This window comes from Leptodactylus fuscus, chromosome 2 (assembly GCF_031893055.1).
Source record: "Leptodactylus fuscus isolate aLepFus1 chromosome 2, aLepFus1.hap2, whole genome shotgun sequence".
NCBI lineage: Eukaryota > Metazoa > Chordata > Amphibia > Anura > Leptodactylidae > Leptodactylus > Leptodactylus fuscus.
Window position 1 is genome coordinate 218,420,226 of NC_134266.1, and position 20,886 is coordinate 218,441,111.

Sequence of the window (20,886 nt, forward strand, 5' to 3'; positions counted from 1 at the left end):
GGGGGGGGGAGGGGCTGACAAGCAATGGAGGGGAGGGGGAAGGTGAGAGCTCCGGGATTACTGTGCTGTCTATCTTCAGCTTTTCCACTTATCAGCTGGTTTAATTGAATTTGGCTGATAAGGCCTGAGATAAGATGTCCGTTACCTCTGTATGTAATGCAAGCTGACTCAAATCCAGTTCTGCTACATCAGTTTCCACATTAGCGTCATACTGTGGATCATAGCAGATAGCAGAGCAAGTGAAACCCCGCCCACCAATGTGCGGGAAATCCAGGAAGTGAAGAGAGTACAGAGCCTTCAGGCTGCAGAACAAGAGTTATGGGAATATCCCTTTAAGCAAAAGTGTGAGAGTGGACAAGACATAGACAAGCTGTGCATGGATATGTATGAGGGGATATAAAGGAATATCTATCAGCCGAAAAAGCATTTAGCCAACAACTATTGGAATTTTAACAACTTTGGAGCCCAAGTGGCTGTTCATGACTATACAAACAGTTTTGTTACTTGGGCACATAAGTGATTTACTGTGACACACTAATTCAAGATAGCATAAAGTTCTACATAGTCATCCAATTCATAAACAAAACCATGACAAAACCATGTTTCAATTCTGGGTTTTCTGATGGAGTTAACTCACTGATTTTGGGATTGTAAGTAGATGGAAAGGCGCTGTAGCTGAAGCAGACATTAAATTCCACACTGAAATGAAATACAAAGAGAAGTGAATGACATTGAGAATAATATAACAACAAAAACCAGAAGAACATAGTAAATATATCTTATGTTGGAGAACTAAATATCAACCAAAGAGTTCTTTGCTCAGGCCACATGGATATCAGCCAAAGAGCTGCTGCAGAGGCAGCTCCCACTCTGTAGAACTCGACAAACCTTCACCATGCAATACTATTACTATTATTTAGTCACTGAAGTGTGACATTGGTTTTGCTGATAAAGCCTTTTTTACTCATTAGAAGGATTTCACTACAATGCAGCATCCCCATTTGAACATCAAGTTGGAGCTGTGACAAATAGCTGGTCAACTGAGTCCCTGCATGTAGAGAGATGTCATCTGCTTTGTATGGGGGGCATATGGATTGTGCCCTTATGCTTGCAAGCAGGTGAAAAAAAAGATCAGGCATGTTGGATATCAACATGTCCTATCCTTTACTCCCATGGGGGATAAGTACTGCCAGTGATCTCTCATGGCGGCCTTTTTTCCCCTTCTATGCTGGCAAACAGGCACACTTGGCCATTCTGAACATATATATTTATATTCGAGTTGGAAGACGTAGTTGTCAGCTGAACTATTTCTCCTGACAGTATCCCAGGACAACCCTTACCAGACTCCAGGTCCATGCTTGCAGCTTTCTTGTTCAAGATCGATGTTTTGTGGAGTTATGATCACATGTTTAAATACACGGATAACTGTACGCGACCTGAGACAGAAGAGAGGACAAAGCCAAAATGTGATTTAAGGAATCAGCCTAACAGAAAAGCAGACAAAGTAAACAAACACAGACAAAAATGGGTTATAATAATATATAAATAATGTTCGCTCATCTCTAGTTATTGCATAAAGGAGTATTATCAATGCGATTGGGCCTGCTGACATTGAGCGTAGTTAACTGCCTAGAAGAAATCCCAAGAGTCATATAGTTATAATTTCACCAATGAAATTGGACAACCTTTTTCCAGTTGTATTCCAAATTTTTGATTACTTTGAATTGTTCTTGGTACTAAAATGACATAGGTGGCTAAATATAGTCAGAATGGACATAGGATGGTGGGTAAATATATGCTGAATGGCCGCTACCCTCTGCCAATTCTCTGCTACCCATCACTCAGCTTAAAGAGTTTAAAATGTTAACGCTGACATACAAAGCCATCCACAACCTGTCCCCTCCGTATATCTCTGACCTCATCTCCCACTACCTGCCCACACGTAACCTCAGATCCTCCAAAGACCTCTTACTCCTCTCTGCTTTATCCGCTCTTCACACAACCATCTACGAGATTTTTCCCGTGCATCCCCCATATTCTGGAACTTGCTACCACTGCACATAAGACTGATCCCTATAATCAAGAAGACCTTGAAGACTCACTTATTCAGGAAGGCCTACAACCTTCAGCAGCACTACTGTCACCAAACCACCATCCGAACAGTCTCTCCCCCCCCCCCCCCCAGACTGCAGGGCCCTCTATCCCACTGTTTCATTTGGTCACTGTTAGTAATATACTTGATTTGTGTATTTTGTGTATTCTGCGTAAAACCCTCAAATGTATAGCAGCATTGAATTAATATAATAGTGTACAGCACCATGGAAGTAGTATATTAGTTCACAGCACCTTGGCATTAATATAATAGTGTACAACACCATGGAAATAATATAATGGTGTACAGCACCATAGAATTAATGTAATTGTTCAAAGCACCTTGGAAATTATATAATAGTGTACAGCACCATGGGATTAATATAGTAGTGTACAGCACCATGGATTTAATATAATAATGTATAGCACCATGGAATTAATATAATTGTGTACAGTACCATGGGATTGATATAATAGTGTACAGCACCGTGATGTTGTTATGTATGTTCTGTTCTGCTTACTTATTTTGCTTTGTCTGCCTAGGAACACTGAGGTAGTAATGGAGGAGGAGCTGAGCTTAGGGGGAGGAGTTTCTAGAGACAGGGAGCCATGATGGAAGCATGGAATAAAGTGTTCTGATCTATAACAGTAATTATCTCATGGTGGATTTATTCCAGAAGACCTGCATCCTCACTGCAACTCTACAAGCACCATGGAATTAATGGTGCTCTAAAAATAAATAACAATACCCTAGGAAGAACCACCAGAAGAAAATAAAACTAATGGGCAATATGGTGGCTCAGTGGTTAGCACTGTAGCCTTGCAGCGCTGGAGTCCAGAGCTCGAATCCTGCCAAGGACATCATCTGCAAGGAGTTTGTATGTTCTCCTTGTGTTTGCATGGATTTCCTCCCATACTCCAAAGATATACTGATAGGGGAAAAATCTACATTGTGAGCCCTATATGGTGCCCCCAATCTACAGAAAAAAAACTAGAGACCAGTCACAAAGCTATTGGATTGGATAAATCTTATGGATCCTCCACTAGTTAAGCCATCTTAAACAAGGATTGAAAACAGAAATAAAGCACTATGATTTCTCTAATAATCCACAAAGAACAACCTGATCTGTATTCCCTCATCCTTATTCTTCCCCAAAACCCAAATGTCATAATATATTAAACATTTTTTATGAAGGCTGGTGAGGATCTCTTAGTGTTAAATGGTCGTTCTGAAATCATAGAAACTCAAAAAAACAGGCCATATAACTGAAGCATCTCACCTGTAGAGAACCACAGTGTCTGCTAAAGATCCTACGGCAAGGTCCGGATACGAGTTTCCATCAATGTCTAAACCCCCAGACAACGAGTAGCCAAAGGTATTAACACCGACACTAATGCCATCTAGTACCTTCAAGACAGAGGTAAGAGGTTAGCAAAGTGAAAACATAGTTGGAATATAGACACAACATACAGAATATAGTGGTAACCGACAAATCATAATAACATTACTACACACTTCAGGAAATATCAACCCATGTCTTCAAAGCATACCTAAGTCTTATAACATTTCATATCAGTACCCGCAGCTGCTGAAGTTTATCCAGAGCTGTGAGTGTTAAGAGAACTATCTGTTCATAAACATCTCAACACAGTTCTGTGTGTGTTAGAAAAATGAAAACATTGTATATATAATATGTACATGCACATATATACAATACTATAGATTTCTTAGTATTTTTTTTTTTTTTTTTTAATAAATATTTGTTTAGGTGGCCACTTTATTACATAAAGAACAGTGGTAGCGCACAAGACAACCATTTATTTGAGTCTATTTGAATACATGGTTCTTCTCCTCTACAGGTGCCTTATCAGGATCCCCACCATATTCCAGGTACAAGTTATTATAAGGATATTGTTTAGGAGCAACAGGAGAATATGATGGAAACACCTCTCCGATATAGAACAAGACAGCCATTCCAGCGAGGAATGCAACCAAAACTTTACACATGTGACCGAATGGCACAGGGGTGGGCGTTGTGTCTACCCGGACACGCATGAACTTATCAAAGTCCCAGTGCATCGGCTCTCCCCAATTTCTCCTAGATACAGCATAGTCCCATGTGTACCAAGGGTCTCTTTCTTCCTGGGATTTGTCAGGCAGCATTGGATAATCACCATATCCCATGGCATCATTTGGGTAAGGTTTGTAGTCCTCTAATATCATGTTATATTTCTTGGCCGCAGCTGCCCTTTCTGCTTCTGTCTTGGGGTACGGTCCAGGCAAAAGATCCTTTGGAAGGTCAGATGCTGCCCGGACACTAGAGCACTGAAGCAGCCGCCCGGCACCGGCTCCCCGTCCTGCTAGAGAAGCCAGGGCAGCCCTGCGGGTCACCGCTGCCAGTAACCCGGCCCTGAGCGCCACCATGATTACCCAATCTACCAGATTTCTTAGTATCTATCTATGGCAAGGTTGCTCTGAAAGTAGTCCTTCTTAGAATATTAGATACGCAGCAGCAATTTAAATGGAAATTACATAAATTTAATTCAAGTGAGCAATATTCTCTCATGTGGGGGTTGAGTGCAGGTCTTGTAGACTAAGGCTGCGTTCACATAGAGTAACACACCGCTCATTCTGACACGTAAACACGTGTCAGAGTGAGCGCTGTAAAACAGAATCCCATTGACTTCAATGGGTTCCATCTTACGTGCGCTGTCCAATGAACTCAATGGAAGGCTTTTTTCCCTATTACTTTCAATGTGGTACGTGTCAGAATGAGCGGCGCGTTGCTCCATGTGAACGAAGCCTAAGGCTACATTCATATGACCGAGGTGCAAAATAGCAGTGAAAACTCCATTTTTCATGGACATCTTACTCCCAAAGGGCAGCAGTTTTGACTTATCCCCCATAAATGAAGTGTATGGAAGGATCTACAAAAATGGGCAAAATAAGACTGATAAAATAATGGTCATATAAATAGCCCAGATTCACCAACACTGAATTTAATACTGCCATGCGATATCCATTAAAAAAAACGGAACATCCCAAGGCAGTTATTCATGTCATGTGAATATAGCTTAAAGCCTCATGCATACGACTGAAAGCACAGGCCGAGGGGAGGGGCCATTTTATGGTGTCATCTGAGTACCTTTCGCCCCCCAAAATTTCAATGATAGGGCAGTCCTGATTCTTTCTGTTATGTTTGCTCAGAACAAAATAGGACCTGATCTGTAAATGTTGGATGGAACAGAGCATCGGACCCCCCCCCCCCCCTCCCCATTTTGAAAAACTTAGTGTGCAAGTAGTCTAAGGCTGTATGCTACATGTATGTTCCATCCATATTCCTTCTGGTAAATGTTGCCCATTTGTGAGCTGTATTTCCTGGACTTTTTCCACAATGTGTGTATAAGAGTAAATAAAATCTCATTCCCTTTGCCAGGACTTTGCCAGCGTTGGTTTCTGCTGCATTTCTACAATGGCCAAAAATGCTGCATTTTGGAAAGTTGTCAAGCAAATTCTACACAGCTCACTTTCTGAGGAGAGGGGCTTCTTCCCCTACAGGCTCCAGCTTTCTTCTGCTCTCTTTTTCTAAAGAAGTTTGCAAAAAGTGCAACACAACCTTGCCACTTTTTTACAAGAAACCAAACTTATGTACATACACTATTATCGTCCCCAAATAGTCAGTTTTGAAGCAGGTGGGTGGATGGAATATGCCTTTAATGTCCCCAAAAGACTATAAAGCTTAGGACTCACATTGGAGAAAAGCTGTTTTTTCTGTTGCAGATTTTGCCATGATTTTTTAAGCCGAAGTCAAGAGTGACTTGAAATTGAATAGGAAATTTGTAGAAAGAATTTATACTTTTCCCTTCTGGCTTTGGATAAAAAACACTCCAAGAAAAAAAAAATTGAAGCTTTTCCGCAATGTGAGGCCTTAGCCTTAATCAGGTTCTAAATCAGGTTTCTATAATAGTAATAAATTACAATAGAGAGTCTATTACATTAACACTTCCCAGTATTAACAGATTACCTGTGCTGGTTTGGTCACTAGTCCGGTTTTGCTTCCGTGGTATATAAACACCTTCCCACTTCCATCAAATGGTGCACCTACAGCAATATCTGTGATAACACACACTGTGTTAGTATACACTCAGCAGAAGCACACATTCATAGTCGACTTTTATGAGCAGAGATGTGCGATGTCTATATTTTTTGTAGTTTGTTTTTAATTAGAGATGAGCGAACAGTGTTCTATCGAACTCATGTTCGATCGGATATTAGGCTGTTCGGCATGTTCGAATCGAATCGAACACCGCGTGGTAAAGTGCGCCATTACTCGATTCCCCTCCCACCTTCCCTGGCGCCTTTTTTGCTCCAATAACAGCGCAGGGTAGGTGGGACAGGAACTACGACACCGGTGACGTTGAAAAAAGTAGGCAAAACCCATTGGCTGCCGAAAACATGTGACCTCTAATTTAAAAGAACAGCGACGCCCAGCTTCGCGTCATTCTGAGCTTGCAATTCACCGAGGACGGAGGTTTCCGTCCAGCTAGCTAGGGCTTAGATTCTGGGTAGGCAGGGACAGGCTAGGATAGGAAGGAGAAGACAACCAACAGCTCTTGTAAGAGCTAAATTCCAGGGAGAAGCTTGTCAGTGTAACGTGGCACTGACGGGCTCAATCGCCGCAACCCAGCTTTCCCAGGATCCTGAATGGAATACACTGTCAGTGTATTCCCGTATACCCGATATATACCCCGATACCCGTTCCAACGGTGTGCCCCCCCACCTTCACCCCAGAAATACCCTGCAAGTCCCCTAGCAATAGAATTGGGGCTATATACACCCACAATTTTTACTACTGGTATACAGTGCCATTGTCTGACTGGGAATTCAAAGAATATATTGGGAATACAAATACCCTCATTTCTTGCTACTGCCATATAGTGCCAGTTTCTGACTGGTAATTCAAAGAATATATTGGGGTTACGTGCACCCACAATTTTTACTACTGGTATACAGTGCCATTGTCTGACTGGGAATTCAAAGAATATATTGGGAATACAAATACCCTCATTTCTTGCTACTGCCATATAGTGCCAGTGTCTGACTGGGAATTCAAAGAATATATTGGGGTTACGTGCACCCACAATTTTTACTACTGGTATACAGTGCCATTGTCTGACTGGGAATTCAAAGAATATATTGGGAATACAAATACCCTCATTTCTTGCTACTGCCATATAGTGCCAGTTTCTGACTGGGAATTCAAAGAATATATTGGGGTTACGTGCACCCACAATTTTTACTACTGGTATACAGTGCCATTGTCTGACTGGGAATTCAAAGAATATATTGGGGTTATAAATACCCTCATTTCTTGCTACTGCCATATAGTGCCAGTTTCTGACTGGTAATTCAAAGAATATATTGGGGTTACGTGCACCCACAATTTTTACTACTGGTATACAGTGCCATTGTCTGACTGGGAATTCAAAGAGTATATTGGGAATACAAATACCCTCATTTCTTGCTACTGCCATATAGTGCCAGTTTCTGACTGGGAATTCAAAGAATATATTGGGGTTACGTGCACCCACAATTTTTACTACTGGTATACAGTGCCATTGTCTGACTGGGAATTCAAAGAGTATATTGGGAATACAAATACCCTCATTTCTTGCTACTGCCATATAGTGCCAGTTTCTGACTGGGAATTCAAAGAATATATTGGGGTTACGTGCACCCACAATTTTTACTACTGGTATACAGTGCCATTGTCTGACTGGGAATTCAAAGAGTATATTGGGAATACAAATACCCTCATTTCTTGCTACTGCCATATAGTGCCAGTTTCTGACTGGTAATTCAAAGAATATATTGGGGTTACGTGCACCCACAATTTTTACTACTGGTATACAGTGCCATTGTCTGACTGGGAATTCAAAGAGTATATTGGGAATACAAATACCCTCATTTCTTGCTACTGCCATATAGTGCCAGTTTCTGACTGGGAATTCAAAGAATATATTGGGGTTACGTGCACCCACAATTTTTACTACTGGTATACAGTGCCATTGTCTGACTGGGAATTCAAAGAGTATATTGGGAATACAAATACCCTCATTTCTTGCTACTGCCATATAGTGCCAGTTTCTGACTGGGAATTCAAAGAATATATTGGGGTTACGTGCACCCACAATTTTTACTACTGGTATACAGTGCCATTGTCTGACTGGGAATTCAAAGAGTATATTGGGAATACAAATACCCTCATTTCTTGCTACTGCCATATAGTGCCAGTTTCTGACTGGGAATTCAAAGAATATATTGGGGTTACGTGCACCCACAATTTTTACTACTGGTATACAGTGCCATTGTCTGACTGGGAATTCAAAGAGTATATTGGGAATACAAATACCCTCATTTCTTGCTACTGCCATATAGTGCCAGTTTCTGACTGGGAATTCAAAGAATATATTGGGGTTACGTGCACCCACAATTTTTACTACTGGTATACAGTGCCATTGTCTGACTGGGAATTCAAAGAATATATTGGGGTTATAAATACCCTCATTTCTTGCTACTGCCATATAGTGCCAGTTTCTGACTGGTAATTCAAAGAATATATTGGGGTTACGTGCACCCACAATTTTTACTACTGGTATACAGTGCCATTGTCTGACTGGGAATTCAAAGAGTATATTGGGAATACAAATACCCTCATTTCTTGCTACTGCCATATAGTGCCAGTTTCTGACTGGGAATTCAAAGAATATATTGGGGTTACGTGCACCCACAATTTTTACTACTGGTATACAGTGCCATTGTCTGACTGGGAATTCAAAGAGTATATTGGGAATACAAATACCCTCATTTCTTGCTACTGCCATATAGTGCCAGTTTCTGACTGGGAATTCAAAGAATATATTGGGGTTACGTGCACCCACAATTTTTACTACTGGTATACAGTGCCATTGTCTGACTGGGAATTCAAAGAGTATATTGGGAATACAAATACCCTCATTTCTTGCTACTGCCATATAGTGCCAGTTTCTGACTGGGAATTCAAAGAATATATTGGGGTTACGTGCACCCACAATTTTTACTACTGGTATACAGTGCCATTGTCTGACTGGGAATTCAAAGAGTATATTGGGAATACAAATACCCTCATTTCTTGCTACTGCCATATAGTGCCAGTTTCTGACTGGGAATTCAAAGAATATATTGGGGTTACGTGCACCCACAATTTTTACTACTGGTATACAGTGCCATTGTCTGACTGGGAATTCAAAGAGTATATTGGGAATACAAATACCCTCATTTCTTGCTACTGCCATATAGTGCCAGTTTCTGACTGGGAATTCAAAGAATATATTGGGGTTACGTGCACCCACAATTTTTACTACTGGTATACAGTGCCATTGTCTGACTGGGAATTCAAAGAGTATATTGGGAATACAAATACCCTCATTTCTTGCTACTGCCATATAGTGCCAGTTTCTGACTGGGAATTCAAAGAATATATTGGGGTTACGTGCACCCACAATTTTTACTACTGGTATACAGTGCCATTGTCTGACTGGGAATTCAAAGAGTATATTGGGAATACAAATACCCTCATTTCTTGCTACTGCCATATAGTGCCAGTTTCTGACTGGGAATTCAAAGAATATATTGGGGTTACGTGCACCCACAATTTTTACTACTGGTATACAGTGCCATTGTCTGACTGGGAATTCAAAGAATATATTGGGGTTACGTGCACCCACAATTTTTACTACTGGTATACAGTGCCAATTTCTAACTAGGAATTCAAAATGCGCAAGGCTCCCGGAAAGGGACGTGGACGAGGCCGTGGGCGAGGTCGGGGGAATGGTTCTGGGGAGCAAGGTAGCAGTGAAGCCACAGGGCGTCCCGTGCCTACTCCTGTGGGGCAGCAAGCATTGCGCCACTCCACAGTGCCAGGGTTGCTTGCCACATTAACTAAACTGCAGGGTACAAACCTTAGTAGGCCCGAGAACCAGGAACAGGTCTTGCAATGGCTGTCAGAGAACGCTTACAGCACATTGTCCAGCAGCCAGTCAGACTCTGCCTCCTCTCCTCCTATTACCCAACAGTCTTGTCTTCCTTCCTCCCAAAATTCCGAAGCTTTACAGAACAATAACCCAAACTGTCCCTGCTCCCCAGAGCTGTTCTCCGCTCCTTTCATTGTCCCTCAACCTGCCTCTCCACGTCACGATTCCACGAACCTAACAGAGGAGCATCTGTGTCCAGATGCTCAAACACTAGAGTCTCCTCCATCTCCGTTCGATTTGGTGGTGGATGACCAGCAACCCACCCTCATCGACGATGATGTGACGCAGTTGCCGTCAGGGCATCCAGTTGACCGGCGCATTGTGCGGGAGGAGGAGATGAGACAGGAGTTGGAAGAGGAAGTGGTGGATGATGAGGACACTGACCCGACCTGGACAGGGGGGATGTCAAGCGGGGAAAGTAGTGTGGATGTTGAGGCAGGTGCAGCACCAAAAAGGGTAGCTAGAGGCAGAGGCAGAGGTCAGCAGCTTAGGCGAAGCCAGGCCACACCCGGAATCTCCCAAGATGTTCCAGTTCGTACCCAGCCCCGAAAAACTCCCACCTCGAGGGCACGTTTCTCGAAGGTGTGGAGTTTTTTCAAGGAATGCGCCGAGGACAGATATAGTGTTGTCTGCACAATTTGCCTCTCGAAATTGATTAGGGGCTCTGAGAAGAGCAACCTGTCCACCACTTCAATGCGCCGTCATTTGGAATCCAAGCACTGGAATCAGTGGCAGGCAGCAACGGCAGGACAAAGGCCGCCTGCCGTTCACGCCACTGCCACTGCCTCTGCCTCTGCCACTGCCACTGCTGACTGTGCTGGCGATGCACTCCAGAGGACGAGCCAGGACACCACTTCATCTGCCTCCGCCACTTTGTTGACTTCTACCTCATCCTCCCCTGGTCCTGTCTTATCTCCTTCTCCTGCACCATCAAAGGCACCATCAGGCGTTTCTTTACAACAACCCACCATCTCTCAGACATTGGAGCGGCGGCAGAAATACACTGCTAACCACCCACACGCGCAAGCCTTGAACGCCAACATCGCTAAACTGCTGGCCCAGGAGATGTTGGCGTTCCGGCTTGTTGAAACTCCCGCCTTCCTGGACCTGATGGCAACTGCGGCACCTCGCTATGCCGTCCCTAGCCGTCACTACTTCTCCCGGTGTGCCGTCCCCGCCTTGCACCAGCACGTGTCACTCAACATCAGGCGGGCCCTTAGTTCCGCGCTTTGCACAAAGGTCCACTTGACCACCGACGCGTGGACAAGTGCATGCGGACAGGGACGCTACATTTCACTGACGGCACACTGGGTGAATGTAGTTGAGGCTGGGACTGCTTCCCAAACTGGCCCGGTGTACCTCGTCTCCCCGCCTAACATTCCTGGCAGGGACACGAGAAGAACACCCCCCTCCTCCTCCTCCTCTACCGCCTCCTCCTCCGCCACCGCCTCCTCCTCCGCCACCGCCTCCTCCTCCGCTGTTAGATTGATCCCAGCTACGAGTTGGAAACGTTGCAGCACTGGCGTTGGTAGACGTCAGCAGGCTGTGCTGAAGCTGATCAGCTTGGGGGACAGACAGCACACTGCCTCCGAGGTGAGGGATGCCCTCCTCGATGAGACGGCAATATGGTTTGAGCCGCTGCACCTGGGCCCAGGCATGGTCGTTTGTGATAACGGCCGGAACCTGGTAGCAGCTCTGGAGCTTGCCGGACTCCAACATGTTCCATGCCTGGCCCACGTCTTCAACCTAGTGGTGCAACGTTTCCTAAAGAGCTACCCCAATGTTCCAGAGCTACTGGTGAAAGTGCGGCGCATGTGCGCCCACTTTCGCAAGTCGACAGTAGCCGCTGCTAGCTTAAAATCTCTCCAGCAACGCCTGCATGTGCCACAACACCGGCTTTTGTGCGACGTCCCCACACGCTGGAACTCAACGTTTCAGATGTTGAATAGAGTGGTTGAGCAGCAGAGACCTTTGATGGAATACCAGCTACAAAACCCTAGGGTGCCACAAAGTCAGCTGCCTCAGTTTCACATCCATGAGTGGCCATGGATGAGAGACCTTTGTGACATCCTACGGGTCTTTGAGGAGTCCACAAGGAGGGTGAGCTCTGAGGATGCGATGGTGAGCCTTACAATCCCGCTCTTGTGTGTTCTGAGAGAATCCCTGATTGACATCAGGGATAACTCAGATCACACAGAGGAGTTAGGGATAGCATCCGATCCGTCACAGCTGGAGAGTAGGTCCACACATCTGTCCGCTTCACTGCGTTTAATGGAGGAGGAGGAGGAGGAGGAGGAGGAGGAGGAAGAAGAGTTGTCCGATGATGTGATGGTGATACAGGAGGCTTCCGGGCAACTTCGAATCGTCCCATTGTTGCAGCGCGGATGGGTAGACATGGAGGATGAGGAGGAAATGGAGATTGAACTTTCCGGTGGGGCCAGAGGAGTCATGCCAACTAACACTGTGGCAGACATGGCTGAGTTCATGTTGGGGTGCTTTACAACCGACAAGCGTATTGTCAAAATCATGGAGGACAACCAGTACTGGATCTTTGCTATCCTTGACCCCCGGTATAAAAACAACATCTCGTCTTTTATTCCGGTAGAGTGGAGGGCCAATCGCATCAATGCTTGCCACAGGCAATTGGTGCAGAATATGATGGAGATGTTTCCAGCATGTGACGTTGGCGGCAGGGAGGGCAGTTCCTCCAGTAGGCAACCAAGTTCTCACCGGTCCACACAAACGAGGGGCACACTGTCTAAGGTCTGGGACACCTTGATGGCACCCCCTCGCCAAAGTGCCGCCACGGAGGGTCCTAGTGTCACCAGGCGTGAGAAGTATAGGCGCATGTTGCGGGAATACCTTTCCGACCACAGCCCTGTCCTCTCCGACCCCTCTGCGCCCTACACGTATTGGGTGTCGAAGTTGGACCTGTGGCTTGAACTTGCCCTATATGCCTTGGAGGTGCTGTCCTGTCCTGCCGCCAGCGTCCTATCTGAGAGGGTGTTCAGTGCAGCCGGTGGCATCATCACTGACAAGCGCACCCGTCTGTCAGCTGAGAGTGCCGACCGGCTCACTTTGATAAAAATGAACCACCACTGGATAGAGCCTTCATTTTTGTGCCCACCTGTGTAAAGCACCCCAACATGAAACTCCATGTCTGTACTCAACCTCTCCAATTCCTCCGCATCCTCATACTCATCCACCATAAGCGTTGCACAATTCTGCTAATACTAGGCTCCCTCCAACATGATTTCCCCCAACTCTGCTGGTTAGAGGCTCCCTCCACCCTGATTTCCACCAACTCTGCTGGTTAGAGGCTCCCTCCACCCTGCTTTCCCACAACTCTGCTGGTTAGAGGCTCCTTCCACCATGAATTTGCCCAAACTGGGCTGTTTAGAGGCTCCCTCCACCATGAATTGGTCCAAACTGGGTTTTTTAGAGGCTCCCTCCACCATGAATTGGTCCAAACTGGGCTGGTTAGAGGCTCCCTCCACCATGAATTGGTCCAAACTGGGCTGGTTAGAGGCTCCCTCCACCATGAATTTGCCCAAACTGGGCTGGTTAGAGGCTCCCTCCACAATTAATTGGTCCAAACTGGGCTAATTAGAGGCTCCCTCCACCATGAATTGGTCCAAACTGGGTTTTTTAGAGGCTCCCTCCACCATGAATTTGCCCAAACTGGGCTGTTTAGAGGCTCCCTCCACCATGAATTGGTCCAAACTGGGCTGGTTAGAGGCTCCCTCCACCATGAATTTCCCAAAACTTGGCTGTTTAGAGGCTCCCTCCACCATTAATTGGTCCAAACTGGGCTGGTTAGAGGCTCCCTCCACCATGAATTTGCCCAAACTGGGGTGGTTAGAGGCTCCCTCCACCATTAATTGGTCCAAACTGGGCTGGTTAGAGGCTCCCTCCACAATTAATTGGTCCAAACTGGGCTAATTAGAGGCTCCCTCCACCATGAATTGGTCCAAACTGGGTTTTTTAGAGGCTCCCTCCACCATGAATTTGCCCAAACTGGGCTGTTTAGAGGCTCCCTCCACCATGAATTGGTCCAAACTGGGCTGGTTAGAGGCTCCCTCCACCATGAATTGGTCCAAACTGGGCTGGTTAGAGGCTCCCTCCACCATGAATTTCCCAAAACTTGGCTGTTTAGAGGCTCCCTCCACCATTAATTGGTCCAAACTGGGCTGGTTAGAGGCTCCTTCCACCATGAATTTGCCCAAACTGGGCTGTTTAGAGGCTCCCTCCACCATGAATTTGCCCAAACTGGGCTGGTTAGAGGCTCCCTCCACCATGAATTGGTCCAAACTGGGCTGGTTAGAGGCTCCCTCCACCATGAATTTGCCCAAACTGGGCTGTTTAGAGGCTCCCTCCACCATGAATTTGCCCAAACTGGGCTGGTTAGAGGCTCCCTCCACCATGAATTGGTCCAAACGGGTTTTTAGAGGCTCCCTTCACCATGAATTGGTCCAAACTTGGCTGTTTAGAGGCTCCCTCCACCATGAATTTGCCCAAACTGGGCTGTTTAGAGGCTCCCTCCACCATGAATTGGTCCAAACTGGGCTGGTTAGAGGCTCCCTCCACCATGAATTTCCCAAAACTTGGCTGTTTAGAGGCTCCCTCCACCATTAATTGGTCCAAACTGGGCTGGTTAGAGGCTCCCTCCACCATGAATTTGCCCAAACTGGGCTGTTTAGAGGCTCCCTCCACCATGAATTTGCCCAAACTGGGCTGGTTAGAGGCTCCCTCCACCATGAATTGGTCCAAACTGGGCTGGTTAGAGGCTCCCTCCACAATTAATTGGTCCAAACTGGGCTAATTAGAGGCTCCCTCCACCATGAATTGGTCCAAACTGGGTTTTTTAGAGGCTCCCTCCACCATGAATTTGCCCAAACTGGGCTGTTTAGAGGCTCCCTCCACCATGAATTGGTCCAAACTGGGCTGGTTAGAGGCTCCCTCCACCATGAATTTCCCAAAACTTGGCTGTTTAGAGGCTCCCTCCACCATTAATTGGTCCAAACTGGGCTGGTTAGAGGCTCCCTCCACCATGAATTTGCCCAAACTGGGGTGGTTAGAGGCTCCCTCCACCATTAATTGGTCCAAACTGGGCTGGTTAGAGGCTCCCTCCACAATTAATTGGTCCAAACTGGGCTAATTAGAGGCTCCCTCCACCATGAATTGGTCCAAACTGGGTTTTTTAGAGGCTCCCTCCACCATGAATTTGCCCAAACTGGGCTGTTTAGAGGCTCCCTCCACCATGAATTGGTCCAAACTGGGCTGGTTAGAGGCTCCCTCCACCATGAATTGGTCCAAACTGGGCTGGTTAGAGGCTCCCTCCACCATGAATTTCCCAAAACTTGGCTGTTTAGAGGCTCCCTCCACCATTAATTGGTCCAAACTGGGCTGGTTAGAGGCTCCCTCCACCATGAATTTGCCCAAACTGGGCTGTTTAGAGGCTCCCTCCACCATGAATTTGCCCAAACTGGGCTGGTTAGAGGCTCCCTCCACCATGAATTGGTCCAAACTGGGCTGGTTAGAGGCTCCCTCCACCATGAATTTGCCCAAACTGGGCTGTTTAGAGGCTCCCTCCACCATGAATTTGCCCAAACTGGGCTGGTTAGAGGCTCCCTCCACCATGAATTGGTCCAAACGGGTTTTTAGAGGCTCCCTTCACCATGAATTGGTCCAAACTTGGCTGTTTAGAGGCTCCCTCCACCATGAATTTGCCCAAACTGGGCTGTTTAGAGGCTCCCTCCACCATGAATTGGTCCAAACTGGGCTGGTTAGAGGCTCCCTCCACCATGAATTTCCCAAAACTTGGCTGTTTAGAGGCTCCCTCCACCATTAATTGGTCCAAACTGGGCTGGTTAGAGGCTCCCTCCACCATGAATTTGCCCAAACTGGGCTGTTTAGAGGCTCCCTCCACCATGAATTTGCCCAAACTGGGCTGGTTAGAGGCTCCCTCCACCATGAATTGGTCCAAACTGGGCTGGTTAGAGGCTCCCTCCACCATGAATTTGCCCAAACTGGGCTGTTTAGAGGCTCCCTCCACCATGAATTTGCCCAAACTGGGCTGGTTAGAGGCTCCCTCCACCATTAATTGGTCCAAACTGGGCTGGTTAGAGGCTCCCTCCACCATGAATTTGCCCAAACTGGGCTGTTTAGAGGCTCCCTCCACCATGAATTTGCCCAAACTGGGCTGGTTAGAGGCTCCCTCCACCATGAATTGGTCCAAACTGGGCTGGTTAGAGGCTCCCTCCACCATGAATTTGCCCAAACTGGGCTGTTTAGAGGCTCCCTCCACCATGAATTTGCCCAAACTGGGCTGGTTAGAGGCTCCCTCCACCATGAATTGGTCCAAACGGGTTTTTAGAGGCTCCCTTCACCATGAATTGGTCCAAACTTGGCTGGTTAGAGGCTCCCTCCACCATGAATTTGCCCAAACTGGGCTGTTTAGAGGCTCCCTCCACCATGAATTGGTCCAAACTGGGCTGGTTAGAGGCTCCCTCCACCATGAATTTCCCAAAACTTGGCTGTTTAGAGGCTCCCTCCACCATTAATTGGTCCAAACTGGGCTGGTTAGAGGCTCCCTCCACCATGAATTTGCCCAAACTGGGGTGGTTAGAGGCTCCCTCCACCATTAATTGGTCCAAACTGGGCTGGTTAGAGGCTCCCTCCACAATTAATTGGTCCAAACTGGGCTAATTAGAGGCTCCCTCCACCATGAATTGGTCCAAACTGGGTTTTTTAGAGGCTCCCTCCACCATGAATTTGCCCAAACTGGGCTGTTTAGAGGCTCCCTCCACCATGAATTGGTCCAAACTGGGCTGGTTAGAGGCTCCCTCCACCATGAATTGGTCCAAACTGGGCTGGTTAGAGGCTCCCTCCACCATGAATTTCCCAAAACTTGGCTGTTTAGAGGCTCCCTCCACCATTAATTGGTCCAAACTGGGCTGGTTAGAGGCTCCCTCCACCATGAATTTGCCCAAATTGGGCTGTTTAGAGGCTCCCTCCACCATGAATTTGCCCAAACTGGGCTGGTTAGAGGCTCCCTCCACCATGAATTGGTCCAAACTGGGCTGGTTAGAGGCTCCCTCCACCATGAATTTGCCCAAACTGGGCTGTTTAGAGGCTCCCTCCACCATGAATTTGCCCAAACTGGGCTGGTTAGAGGCTCCCTCCACCATGAATTGGTCCAAACGGGTTTTTAGAGGCTCCCTTCACCATGAATTGGTCCAAACTTGGCTGTTTAGAGGCTCCCTCCACCATGAATTTGCCCAAACTGGGCTGTTTAGAGGCTCCCTCCACCATGAATTTGCCCAAACTGGGCTGGTTAGAGGCTCCCTCCACCATGAATTGGTCCAAACTGGGCTGGTTAGAGGCTCCCTCCACCATGAATTTGCCCAAACTGGGCTGTTTAGAGGCTCCCTCCACCATGAATTTGCCCAAACTGGGCTGGTTAGAGGCTCCCTCCACCATGAATTGGTCCAAACGGGTTTTTAGAGGCTCCCTTCACCATGAATTGGTCCAAACTTGGCTGTTTAGAGGCTCCCTCCACCATGAATTGGTCCAAACTGGGGTGGTTAGAGGCTCCCTCCACCATGAATTTGCCCAAACTGGGCTGTTTAGAGGCTCCCTCCACCATGAATTGGTCCAAACTGGGTTTTTTAGAGGCTCCCTCCACCATGAATTGGTCCAAACTGGGCTGGTTAGAGGCTCCCTCCACCATGAATTGGTCCAAACTGGGGTGGTTAGAGGCTCCCTCCACCATTAATTGGTCCAAACTGGGCTGGTTAGAGGCTCCCTCCACCATTAATTGGTCCAAACTGGGCTGGTTAGAGGCTCCCTCCACCATGAATTTGCCCAAACTGGGCTGGTTAGAGGCTCCCTCCACCATGAATTGGTCCAAACTGGGGTTTTTAGAGGCTCCCTCCACCATGAATTGGTCCAAACTGGGGTTTTTAGAGTCTCCCTCCACCATGAATTGGTCCAAACTGGGGTTTTTAGAGGCTCCCTCCACCATGAATTTGCCCAAACTCTGCTGGTTAGAGGCTCAATCCACCCTGATTTTCAAAACAAATGTTGGTGCCAACCTCAACTTACTACAAGGGCCAAATTCACTGCTGGTGACAAGCTCTCCTCACTGCAAGTGCCAAATACACATGTTTCAAGGTGTTTTCCTACTGTCAGAGAGGTGGTATTGAGTGTGTAAAGTGTGTAGTTGTTAGGCTGTGATGTTGGGGTAATAGAGGGTCTTTGGTGTGTTAGATGCCCCCAGACATGCTTCCCCTGCTGTCCCAGTGTCATTCCAGAGGTGTTGGCATCATTTCCTGGGGTGTCATAGTGGACTTGGTGACCCTCCAGACACGGATTTGGGTTTCCCCCTTAACGAGTATCTGTTCCCCATAGACTATAATGGGGTTCGAAACCCGTTCGAACACACGAACATTGAGCGGCTGTTCGAATCGAATTTCGAACCTCGAACATTTTAGTGTTCGCTCATCTCTATTTTTAATCAAATGAACTATTTAATAAAACCCCACAAACAAGAAACAAAACAATATACTTAGGGCGCCCATATGCCCTTACCCAAGTCACAGATTAACGCTATTTGCATAGATGCAAATATATCCATAGATGCTATATCCATAGATGCAACCACTGAAACTTCAGCAAGTACACCTGCAGGAAACTTGATTCAGGCTAAGACGCAGGGTAGCAGGCTGCAGCCAAAAAGCACTGCCGGAAAAGCCGCAGCAAAAAGTCATTGCGGTTTTCCCGCAGTGCTTTCCTTCACAGAAAGTCTGCAGAGTTTTCCTCTGCAGACTTTTTGCTTCAAATATACCTATAGGGAAATCAGAAACGGTTCTGTAGGTATAATTGACATGCTATGATTTCCAAAAATGTGACAATTTTGGAAATTGCAGCATTTCCACTACACGTATTTTTCTACAATGTAAGGATGGGATTTGCTATAACCTCATCCACTTTGTAGTGACTGCAAAACAATGCGGGTCCCGGCCTAAAATGTGCTTCTTGTACTTAGTTCAGACCATACCATAAAGCAGAGCCTTGTATCATAGACAAAGGTAATTCTGTGGACAAGCTGCACTCTGCAGTTTAGGACACGGACTATATTTCTTATTATTATATCTTGTACACATTTAGCAGTTCTATACAAGGATTGCCATTACTCAGTTCTCAAAGGGACTCTATCTAATTTCTGTATCTCACATATGCACTACTGACAATTTCATAGAATGTCAGATAAACTATGAGTAGGTTTTTTGAAATGTGAGATAAAGTAACTGTAGAAAAACCGCCAAACCCCAGGGGAACAGACAAACTGTAACATCTCTGCCTGTTCGGGCCTCTGCGCCACCCTCTGCTCGCGTGCTGCGGCGCAGGAGGCGTGTGCAGTTTGATAATCTGCTTAAAGTTTTTAGTTGCACTGTGTGAACACGGCTTTAGTGTTGTAATTGGATTTGCACCACACCCGTCTTCTGCCCTTGTTCCTTCTGTCCATTCAGTGATTGACAGCTTTCCTTCCTATCAGGTTCAGGGCGGGTTCTTCCTCCCCTTTTTAGTCTTGGCTCACAGTCACACTGGTGCCAGTTATTGCCTCTAGCTTTCTGGTTTTTCTTGCTGTTATATTACGTGTACTCTAATCCTTGACCTCTGGCTTCCCTACTGACAATTCTTTTGGACACTGATTGGCACTGCATCGCTCTCCTGTTACCGAACCCTGGCTAGCTGACCTCCCTTTGTTGTTGTTCGTCTTGTCTGCGTTTTGTGTTTCACGTATTCAGGGAGGGATTGTCTTCGTGGTTGTCGCCTATTACCTAGAATAGGGTCTGGCAATAGGAAGGGAAAGCGGGGGGCTTCAGTTTAGGGCTCACTGTCCCTTGTGCCCTTCCCTCCAGGGTTCACCAGCAGCTTCTGGGGAATTATCGTCTGCCATTCCCTAACACAAACTCTATGGAAATCTTGCCCTTGGTATGTCTAAACTCCTCACCCTAATGTTAACTACTGAGCCTCTGTGACTACAGGCAAACAGCCTCATAAAAAGAATTATAATGAAGCAAAGAGTCATTGCTCATATCTATTGTCTCAATGGTTTCATTGTTACAAAAAAGACAAATGGGAGACTGTTCAGATCAACGCAGGGGAAAACAATGGATGGACTTTTTTTTTTACTGAATCAGAATGCCTCTGAAATCCTTGATGTTTCAATATCTTTCTTAAGCCAAAGATATTTGGAAATGTACTGGAAAAATTCTAGGTATGAACAACCCTAATCCCATCCAGAATGATCGCCAAAAATATCAATGAGTATTCATGGCAACTGATCAAGTGCCATTTTCTAAAAACAGTGAGTCATGTAATTCAGAGAGGTAAGTGGTCTTCCACAGCTCTTTGCAGTCCCTGTCTCCTACAGAACCCCTCTCTATTACTTTTAGGCCGGGTTCACACGGAGTATTATGGCACGTAATGTGGTACGTAGACAATGCGGGAGCTTTTGTTGGCCGTATACGCTCCCATTGCACGGGAGCTATATTGCGGCCGTGATTATACGGTACCGGCTCCCATTGAAAACAATGGGAGCGTATACGGCCCGCAAAAGCTCCCGCGGCGTCTACGTTCCACATTACGAACCAAAATACTCCTTGTGAACCCGGAAATCCATTTATCCAGAATGAGTACAAACTAAAATCTCAG

The 20,886-nt window shown here is 46.3% G+C and overlaps 1 protein-coding gene and 1 pseudogene across 4 annotated transcripts in view; both read right to left on the reverse strand.

Moving 5' to 3' along the window:
- ITGA7 (integrin subunit alpha 7) overlaps positions 1-20,886 on the reverse strand; it is a 129,293-nt gene that overhangs the window by 20,296 nt on the left and 88,111 nt on the right. For all 4 annotated transcript variants that reach the window (XM_075265558.1, XM_075265556.1, XM_075265560.1 and 1 more), the window contains 4 exons: positions 6,117-6,205; positions 3,372-3,499; positions 1,341-1,436; positions 638-699 (listed from right to left, as the gene is read on the reverse strand). In XM_075265558.1, the coding sequence (XP_075121659.1) occupies positions 638-699; positions 1,341-1,436; positions 3,372-3,499; positions 6,117-6,205 (375 nt within the window). The remainder of the gene's footprint in view (positions 1-637; positions 700-1,340; positions 1,437-3,371; positions 3,500-6,116; positions 6,206-20,886) is intronic.
- LOC142195642 (NADH dehydrogenase [ubiquinone] 1 beta subcomplex subunit 8, mitochondrial pseudogene) lies at positions 3,857-4,523 on the reverse strand (annotated as a pseudogene).